The sequence below is a fragment of the Sturnira hondurensis genome, unplaced genomic scaffold, assembly GCF_014824575.4.
Source record: "Sturnira hondurensis isolate 20B ecotype Veracruz unplaced genomic scaffold, ASM1482457v3 Scaffold0003822, whole genome shotgun sequence".
Taxonomy (NCBI): domain Eukaryota; kingdom Metazoa; phylum Chordata; class Mammalia; order Chiroptera; family Phyllostomidae; genus Sturnira; species Sturnira hondurensis.
The window spans coordinates 42018-52141 of NW_028076453.1; the positions used below are offsets into that span (position 1 = coordinate 42018).

Consider the following 10124-nt stretch of genomic DNA (forward strand, 5'->3'; position numbering starts at 1 on the left):
CCCAAGTCTGTCCATACCTCCACACCCTGACTGAGACAGCTGATTCCTCAGCAGGTGCAAGCTCCACAGGGTCGGGCAACAGGGAGTCAAAAGGGTGGGGCTATTGCCTTCACCCAAGCTGAGCCCATGGAAGCACCTGCTCCACCTGACAAAGATGGCATCTGCAGTGCAGGAGAGTGACTCAGGACAGGGGCTCCAGGTGCCATCCCCTCAGCTCTCTCCACAGAGCCCCAAACCCATCTCTTTTCATGTGACTCTCATCTTCTCCTTTCCTCCTCTACCAGTGCCCCAGGTGAGTGGCTGCAAATGAGATTTTGTGTGTTGACACTTTAAAGAGGGCACCTGGGTCTCTAGCAGACTCCCATCTCTCCCTGGCAGACAGAATCCCCACAGATTTTCATAGCCAGGCTTTATGTTGGCATCTCTTCCCAGCTCTGGTGCTCTGGGCTCAGTGGCCCAGATTGGGGTTGGGACCCCATTCTTCTCAGGGGGAACCTTTGCAGCTGAGATATCCCTCTGGAATCTCGCCATGGCCCATGGGAACAGGGACCACCCTTTTCCTGTCTTTGCCCTATTACCTGTCTCAATGTGGCTTCCCCTATGAATCCTTAGTATAAGACTCCTGCTAAGTTAGCCTTCAATTGGTTATTCAGTCAGATTGCCCTCTTTTAGTTGTAATTCCAGTTGTTCCTGGGAGGAGGTGAGGATAGCTTCTACCTACTCTGCTACCACCCTCTGAATTCACTATCTTTGATCAGGGTGTATTTTTCTTGTGTTCTTTTTATATCCCATTTAAAATTCCATTTTCTAAGAATTGGTTTTGATATAAATGCACACTTTTGTGAAAACACAGAAGTGGACAAAGCAAATGAGGATTCTTCTCATTTGATGTCACATTAAATGAGGAGTAAGTGTGTGTATGACACAAGGCCTTTGGAGGAAGAGCATGTGAAGAAAGGGGACAGATTACCTGGCCTGAGGAGGACTGTATAGCAAATGGTCTGGGGACCTGGGGTCTTTGCATGTTTCTCAAGGAATGAAACCAGAACTGGAGTGTGCCCATTGAATGTGCCAAAAAAGAGATCAAATCCCAAAGCCCAAGAATAACAACAACAAAAAAATGCCACAAAGTCCTGCCTCATCTACTGTTGGGCCATAGAAAATTAAGGGTGACCGAATAAACAGGGCATAGGTGTAGAAATGGCAATTGGGTCAAGAGCTGAGGGGAGGCTCTAATGAGGGGGTAGAGCAGAAAGGGAGTCAGATTTCTTTAATGGTTGTTTAAATACACAACAGAACATGGCCATCCCGATATAGGGCCCAAACTTTTTTGTACATGGAAGGGATAAGGACAGGAATTGCTGGAAATGATTTCTACAGTGTACCGGGCAATGATCTGGCCAACGTAGGTTGTAGCCACTCCTAGCTGAGTCAGTATGGCCAGGGCTGAGAAAGACATGCAAATAATACAATGGTCATAGTGCATGTGTGTATGTGTGTGTGACTTCTGCATGTGACAGTCCTCAAAACAGGGAGAGGAGGGAGCATGTATGGCAAGGTAACTCTTACAAACAGGGGCAAGAACTCAATCAAGAAGAGGCACTGAGGATGGGATCTGTGTCCTTCATGGGACACATTTGCAACAAGATTAATCAAGGGCAAGAGGAGTGTGGACAAGAAAGTCCCTGTGTCTGAGGTTTGAGCAGCAGCAGCAGCAGCGAGGCCACATCACTCCAATGTGTCTGACACCTTCTCTCCTCCTCTTCCTCATGCTCATTCACTGCCAACACCGGCTGCCTTTCTCAAGCTGAACATTAAAACACATGCACAGATCAATCCCCCTGCTGGGCACACATATTCCCATGTAACCTTAAATCTCCTTCCTGGCTTACTGGAGCTCTCATGCTAATGCCATTTTGCTTGGGATCTTGCATAGAAACCCACAAAAAATTAAATACCCAATTTATTTCTTTATACCTGCTTTTCTTTCATCATACCACCTGTCACCATCCGAAATGTTATATATTTTTATTATTTACTTCTATATTGTTTCTCCATCATTACCTTGTAGCAAATTTTGTTCTTCAGCACACAATACTCACAGCCTGGACAATGCAGAAAACATACTCAGCACTCAATTTGCATTACTAACATATGAGGGGAGACCCCAAAATGGGGAATTATCTTTTTTAGAGTAGGCACCTTGTAGTGCAGACTTCCCTGGATAAGTAAGTGTTCTAGGAACCCATCTGTATCAGTGCATCTGCTGGTGTTGTGAGAGTCTGTATTTGGCTTCTGTGAGTCATTTTTGAATACTCTTCCAATGCATTTGACAAGTGCATCTGCCCACACTGCACTGAGTGTTCAGCAGTTTTTGACCAAAAACAGCATGACTGCCTTGCCCCACACTCCCTATTCACCCAATCTCAGCCTGCAGGACTTTTTTTTGTTTGTCTCCCCAGATAAAAAAGGCCCTCCAGGGGAAATGTTTTGGCAATCTGAAAGAAATGAAAAAAAAATTGCAGAAGCACTAAAAGGCATAAAAATGCATGAGCTCAAATACTGCTTTGAGCAATGGGAAAACATCTTGGTAGGTATATTGCACCTAATGGAGAGCACTTTGAAGATGATTGGAATTTAAATATGTAAAAATAAATGCACAATATTTTATAAATAAACCTATAGGCTTAGTGGGTCCGACTTCACACATGAAAAACTTCTCATTAAAACTGTAGAATATGCCCTGGCTGGTGTAGCTCAGTAGACTGAGCATGGGCTTTGAACCAAAGGGTCACTGGTTTGATTGCCAGTCAGGGCACATGCCTGGCTTGCAGGCCAGGTCCCCAGTGGGGGGTTGTGAGAGGAAACCACATATTAATATTTCTCTCCCTCTCTTTCTCCCTCCCTTCCCCCTCTCTAAAAATAAATAAATAAATAAAATCATTTTAAAAAACCCTGTAGAATATGTGATGCCTTAGGGAAAAGATGGTTGATATAAAAGTTTCATATCACAGGTATCATAGGGGATTTCCCAAAAGGGGGTCATACCTATAGACAATATGTTAAAATTAATTTTTGATTGACAATATAAATTGTAGCATTTCAACTTTTTTGAATTACTCACATTATTTTCCTCTTTCCTAGTAGTCACCTCCACTGCATGGAACCAAGCAATGGTACACAAATTTCAGACTTTCTTCTCCTGGGACTATCGGAGGCACCAGAACTGCAGCCCGTCCTATTTGGGCTGTTCCTCTCCATATACCTGATCACTGTCTTGGGAAACCTGCTCATCATCCTGGCTGTCTGTTCAGACTCCCACCTCCACACACCCATGTACTTCTTCCTCTCCAACCTGTCCTTGGCTGACATCTGTTTCACCTCCACCACCATCCCAAAGATGCTGGTGAACATCCAGACACAGAGCAAAGTCATCACCTATGCAGGCTGCATCACCCAAATGTATTTTTTCCTATTCTTCGCAGGGTTGGATGACTTCATCCTCACCCTCATGGCCTATGACAGGTATGTGGCCATCTGTCACCCCTTGCAGTACATGGTCATCATGAACTCCAGGCTCTGTGGACTGCTGGTCCTGGTATCCTATGTCACGAGTCCCCTTTATTCCTTGTTGCAGACCCTCATGGTATTACAACTATCCTTCTGTGAAGACTTGGAAATTCCTCACTTTTTCTGTGAATTCCATCACATGGTCCAACTTGCCTGTTCTGACAACTTTGTTGAAAACATCATGATGTATTTTGGACTTGGGATGATGTGTGGTGGTCCCTTCGTTGGGATCCTTTACTCCTACTCTAAAATAGTGTCCTCCATACGAGCAATCCCATCAGCTCAGGGGAAGTATAAAGCATTTTCCACCTGTGCATCTCACCTCTCAGTTGTCTCCTTGTTTTACGGTACAAGCATAGGAGTGTATCTCAGCTCTGCTGGTACCCATAGCTCACAGTCAAGTGCAACAGCCTCAGTAATGTACACTGTGGTCACACCCATGCTGAACCCCTTCATCTACAGTCTCAGGAACAGAGACATAAAGGGGGCTCTGAGAAGATCAGTTGGAATGGCAGGTATAAAAGGACCAATTGTCCTTGGGCTAAAGAAATGCCCATGAGTGCAGGGCTCAAAGCCTCAGAGCCAGATATTGTGACTCTTCAATCAGGTTGTGGTTTTAAAAGTTCTCCTTTTATTTATTTGCTGGAATTCCCATTTGTTTGTTTCAACTTCTCTATGCAGTTTAAGTGACCACTTAACTTGAGCTTTCTGCTCTGTCATACAGACAGCTTCTCCCTCTGCTTTGTTTCTACCTTTACAGTTTTCCAACCTTAATCAGAAACATTTAAAATCCCAGTTTATTTCACAGACAGCAGGAATTTAAGAATAACTTCTCCAACATCATACATCACTGCATGTAACTTGTTCTTATTTTATAGACCAAATAGTCACAAGTGGTATTACTCAGGTGGACAAAACTGCTTGGCTACACACACCACTTACAAAACTTCATTCCAGAAAATCTAAAACCACTGTTTGCACTTTTGTGTCTCTCTTTCTTTGTACATCACTACCTTAATTGCTCTTCCTAAGGATGCTGACTTGAGCACTGTTTTGTTTTAAGTCTCAGCCTATTGATAGTGGTGCTACAGGCTAGGAAGGCCTGGGGCACTGGCTGGGTCGTACTGCTCATTGTCCAGACTACAGTAGTGGCTGGACTGGCCCTTGTGGTCCTGATAATAATTGCTACAACCATCAGGAAACTAGGCAAACACAAGGGTCATTACTCACACAGCTCTCAGGGACCGCACAGTAAGTCATGGGGAGAGAGAGAGAATGGACTGGAGCTATGCCTTTGCCACAGCTGTGGCAGAGGAATTATTATAGAGGGAGAACCACGCGGCTTTGGCACAGTGGGGACCCTGTGGCTGTGGGATATTCCCTTTTGCCATATGGCATAGGAAGCAGGAGAAACTTTGCCTGGAAGAAAAGGGCTGAAAGGTCTCTTGCTGGTGGGCATTCCCTTTTGCCACATGGCTTTGGATTAACTGGAGATTGTGGCAGCGACACAGTTGATGGTGCCGGGAGCCTGAATCATGGACTTCTATTCTTTTCCTGAGATATGGTACCCCAGACTAGGGCAGAGGCAGAAGGAAGGACTGTGTGCATCTGTGGGTAATCTAAAGGACTTTAGTATTTTAATGAAGACATTAAGTCACTACCCTAAGTCTGTATAGCTTTTAAATAAATAATTCCTTTACTTTTCACAAATCTCTGGCATTGACAGTCATCTTTCCTCTGGTGGTGGGCATAGCAAACCTAGTGTGGGGAGGGGCGTCTGGAGAAAAAGGGGAGGTCCTTCTCAGTAGTAGTATATTGTACACCATGCCCCAGTCTTTTCTGTAACAGGAATGTGGTGATTACATTAGTCCCAATGCTCATTTATTGTCCAACTTTTTATCTAAAAGTCAACTGAACAGCAAAAGTAGCTCATCTACTACTTTAATGACCCCCCCCACCCTTGGTATAAAGATAACATGTTTAAACGTTCTGGGGATTAGGATGTAGACCTCTTTTGGAGGATCATTCTTATCTACTATAAAGGTTTTATTTTAATACATTATTTGATGTCATTTTAAGGTCTTTATTTTCAAAATGGACAAAGTCTTTTTCAGAAGCTTTTTATTCAGTGTTGTTCAAGAGCCTTCTTTATACCAAAGAGCCCAACTCAGAATGTATAACAGCTGCTGGAGTAAGTGAATACACTATTCATTCAAATTACATGCAAATGAAATGTTGGTTCAGCAGAACTAAAACAGCCTACGCTAGACTCTGACACTGAGCCACAACCTTGGTGGTCAAAGAGTAGTCCTCAGGCCAGGACCTGCAGCATCAACACCACCTGGGAGATTGTTGGATTTTCAGAATCTGTGGCTCACCAGGATCTGCAAAAGAACTAGAATCCTGGGTGATTTGTATGCACACTGAAGCTGGAGAAGTGCTGGTCTAGGCTAGGCTTTCTCAGCTTCTCATGTTGACAGTGGAGGCAGGAAAATTATTTGTGATGGGAATTACAGGTGTTTAGCAGCCTCCCTCCAGATATCACCAAACATTCCCCAAGGGCAAAATCACCTCAGGCTGCGAATCACTGGCCCAGGCTTTGAACACTGGAAAAACCTGACAAATTCCAATCGAGGCCCCTCTGTGGCCTTGGCCTGCACCGCATTGGTTGTAGTGTGGTCCCAATGCTCCCAGGTTACAGGTTCAATCTCCAGGCAGGGTACCTGCAAGAAAACCCAATGGGTGTATGAGTAAGTGGAATAACAAGTCTATGTTCAATCTCTCTCTCTCTCTCTCTCCCCCCCCTCCCCCCCCTCTCTCTCTCTCCCTCTCCCTCTCTCTCTCTCTCTCTCTCTCTCTCTCTCTCCTTCTCTCTCAAACTTTATTTGAGAGACAGAGAATCTCACACAAATAAAATTTTTTAGAAAACAAGCCCTGGCTAGTGTAGCTCAGTGGATTGAGCGCGGGCCTACAAACCACACAATCGCAGTTCGATTCCCAGTCAGGGCACATGCCTGGATTGCAGGCCAGTTTCCAGCAGGGGACTCATGAGAGGCAACCATACACTGATATTTCTCTCTCTCTCTCTCCTTCCCTTCCCCTCAAAATATAAATAAAATCTTTAAAAAAAAGAAGTGTGAGTGGTGGGGTTGGGGGGAGTGGAGGTGGAAAGGAGTATAAGGGGGATATGTGGTTGTAAAAATACCATAAAAATACACAATTTTTTAAGTTTGTAAAATCTACAATGAAAAAAAGAATAAAATGAAAGAAGCCCATCTCTTACTCTGTCCATCCCTTAATCAGTAGGTAGATCACTAAACCCCTTCTGTCCCATTCTGCAAAGGGGAATAGACTTCATAACAATGCTATCTTGTGTAATGGACTTTTTTAACATTTTAATTAGGTTGTGCTTATAAGATGTTTAGCTCATCCCTGGCTGGTGTGGCTCAGGCGATTGAGTGCCAGCCTGTGACCCAAGGGTTGTTGGTTCCATTCCCAGACTAGGGTACATGCCTAGGTTGTAGGCCATGTCCCCAGTAAGGGGCACGCAAGAGGCAGCTACACACTGACGTTTCTTTCCTTCTCTCCTTACCTTCCACTCTCTCTAAAAATAAATAAAATCTTTAAAATAAAATAAAAAGATGCTAAGCTCAGGTTATGTGGCATGAGAATATCTGAGTCTATCTCTCATAATTAACATATTTTATAATGGGGCACTAAATGACAGCTCTTAAGTTATGAAAGAAGTCAAAATCCCTATTATTTTCACAAATGTGTCAGGAAGGAAAAGAGTGTGGTGCCCAGGACTGTATGTAGAGGGGATAGCAATGCTCTGGAGAAGGGTCAGTGGGACCTGGTCCTGAGAGACTTCTTAGTCTCAAACGTTGGAGAAAATGTTAACTCAGAGTTGGAATAAAGTGGATGAAGTCAGGCCTCCAGAAGACAGGAAGGTCAAGGACAAGGAGAAATAACAACTGACTTTACTTAACTTCTATTCTGGTCACTTGGGATCAGAAAATCATCAGGGAAAGTTTCCTTTGTGAATTCCAGAGGCCCAGGGAGAAAGCACGTACTTAGAGGTGGAATACCATGAGGGAAATGTGCCTAATGAGCAGTTATAGAGAGACTACAAATATCTCCCTGTGCAGCCCCTCAGCTCCTATGTTGCTAGGCAGAATGATTCTTGTTGTTAATTCCCAAATCTGGCTCAGGAACTGATGCTTCAGTCCTTCCTGCTGTCTTGTGTGGGACAGAGCTTCAGTCTCCATCACTCACCATCCAGGGACCAATTCTGACTGGCACATGGAGACCTGCCTTTCAGAAAACCCATCCAGGGGAGTCTGAGAGCATGGTACGTATATCAGGAAAGGGTCAGAGAGGCTGGAACCTGAGAACTTTCACCTGAGACTGTGACCCTAATCAGCCCAGCGCCAAGACCAGATATCTCTGTTTGTATTCTTGGTTAAGGAAATAATTTATACTTAATTTACTTAACATGTTAATAAGGATGCAGCTGTTTGAATATGCACTCCCGGGCCATAGCTGACAATTAGGTGATGGGACTGGGAGTCCAGTGGGAAGACGCTGCAGTGAGTGAGGTGCGGGAAATGGCTGCAGGAAAGTGAAAACACTTCTCAGTGAGCTCTGCTGTTTTCAGAGATGAAATGGAGCCTTAGGTGTGGAGAGCAGGTCAGTGAAGTGAAAGCATTTGTACTAAATTTCTAAGATAGGGTGTATTTCAGCCTGTTTTCTATTCATTGAAAAGATCCAACCAGTGAGGCAGACAGCATCTTGGAGCCACAGTCAGTGAGACAGGCATTGCAGTATCTTCTCTCATACTGAGTATTCACATGAAAAGTTATTTAATAAATCTAAAGTACAATAACACATATTAAATTGAATTACTACCTTGTCATGTGGCAAATGTCCACATATATTGACATCTAGTTCTGGAATCATTGAATGAATAATAACTGTATCTGCTATGTTCCAGAACACTCAAGGAACAGTGTATATTAATTTATTTTATGTCTTGCCCTGGCTGGTGTGGCTCAGTGGACTGACCACTAGCCTGTGAACCAAAATGTCACCAGTTTGGTTCCCTGTCAGGGCACATGCCTGAGTTGAGGACCAGACCCTCATTTGGGGGCAAACAAGAGACAACCAATTGATGTTCCTCTCCCTGTATTTCTCCCTCTCTTCTCTCTCTGAGAATAAATGAATGAAATCTTTTTTAAAAAATAAATAAATGAATTCTTTTGGTCTAAGTCTTGAACAATTTAACTGTAAGTCATGTTCATATCATTAAATTATTGCTATTTTATGTCTTGTTTCAGTTAGTATTTGATTTTTCCCTTAAATTTTGCTTACATTTTAATCTGGTCTCATTTAATCTTCTTTCTTCATATTCTTAGTTATGTTCCTGTATGAGTTCATGTCTATTAACAAACCTTTGTGAAAAACCCAAAATGAACAAAGTGGATGAACAAAGTTCATCCACTCTTTGGATCAATCAGTACAACTCTAGCACAGAGAACAATGAAATTAATGTGTGTTGCAATAATGTCCTTAGGCAGAATCATACAAAGAAGGCTCTTTCGTCTAAATAGATAGAGTTGTGTCAGTCGGTGTGGGCCGGGTTTACAAAGCGTGGTCTGGGGAGAGTTTGTGTGTTGGATGAAGACCAGAAGCAGGACCAGGGTGTGCCAGCTGGGTTTGTCACAAAAGAGGTCAAAACCCACAGCCCAAGAAGTCATACAAAAGATGCGACATGAGAATAGGGAAAAAGGACATAACATCATCCCCTATCGGACCATAAAAAATGAGCTGCTCAAATAATCATGAAATAGGTACAGAGAAAACAAGTCTTCCTCTGCTTGGTTTTAAAAACCTTCAACTTTGTTACACTTTACATGTTTTCTTTTGTGAAGTGTTGGTTCATCCCTGTGCTCTGGGTGTGCAATATGAAAAGATAACCATTGTGGTGTCACCTCTTTTATCTTCTAGACAACTTTGCTTTTGTTCTTTTATTATTTTTGCTGGGTGTTAGGGGAATGTGTTCAGGGTTCAAGTGTAGCCAAAACCAAGGAAGACTTTTCTTCCTCAAACCTGAGCTCATTAGATCATTGTTTCCTCAACCATTTCATTTCATTCCTCTCTCTTTCTCTCTTTTATTCCTTGCTCTCTTTCTCTCAGATTTTTATAGAATTACAACTATTATTTATTTTTATTCATATTTGAGGTACAGTTATGCTCCCTTAATTTCAGGTGTACAACATAGTGATTTGACATTTATACACCTTACAATGTGATCACCACCACGAGTCTCATAACCACCCGTCACCAAGCAAAGTTATTAAGATATCACTGACTGCATTACCCATGCTGTCACACTACACTACATGTCCATGACATTTATTTTGTAATTGAAAGTTGTACCTCTTATTCCTCTTCACCCTTTTCACCCATTCCCTCACTGTCTCATCTCTGGCAACCCTCCGTTTGTTATGGGTATCTATCAGTTTGTGTTCATTTTGCCTTGGTTGTTCATTTGT

General features: G+C 43.0%; 1 protein-coding gene across 1 annotated transcript; it reads left to right on the forward strand.

The window, feature by feature from the left end:
- Positions 1-3147: 3147 nt before the first annotated feature.
- Positions 3148-4129, forward strand: LOC118984810 (olfactory receptor 7A17-like). The gene has a single exon (XM_037042955.1). It carries the CDS (start codon positions 3161-3163, stop codon positions 4127-4129), a length of 969 nt encoding a protein of 322 aa, XP_036898850.1. The 5' UTR covers positions 3148-3160.
- The last annotated feature ends 5995 nt before the right edge of the window (positions 4130-10124 follow it).

Bases quoted from the DNA above. Each gene is read 5' to 3' on its own strand.
- LOC118984810 (XM_037042955.1), top strand. From the start codon at position 3,161: ATGGAACCAAGCAATGGTACACAAATTTCAGACTTTCTTCTCCTGGGA.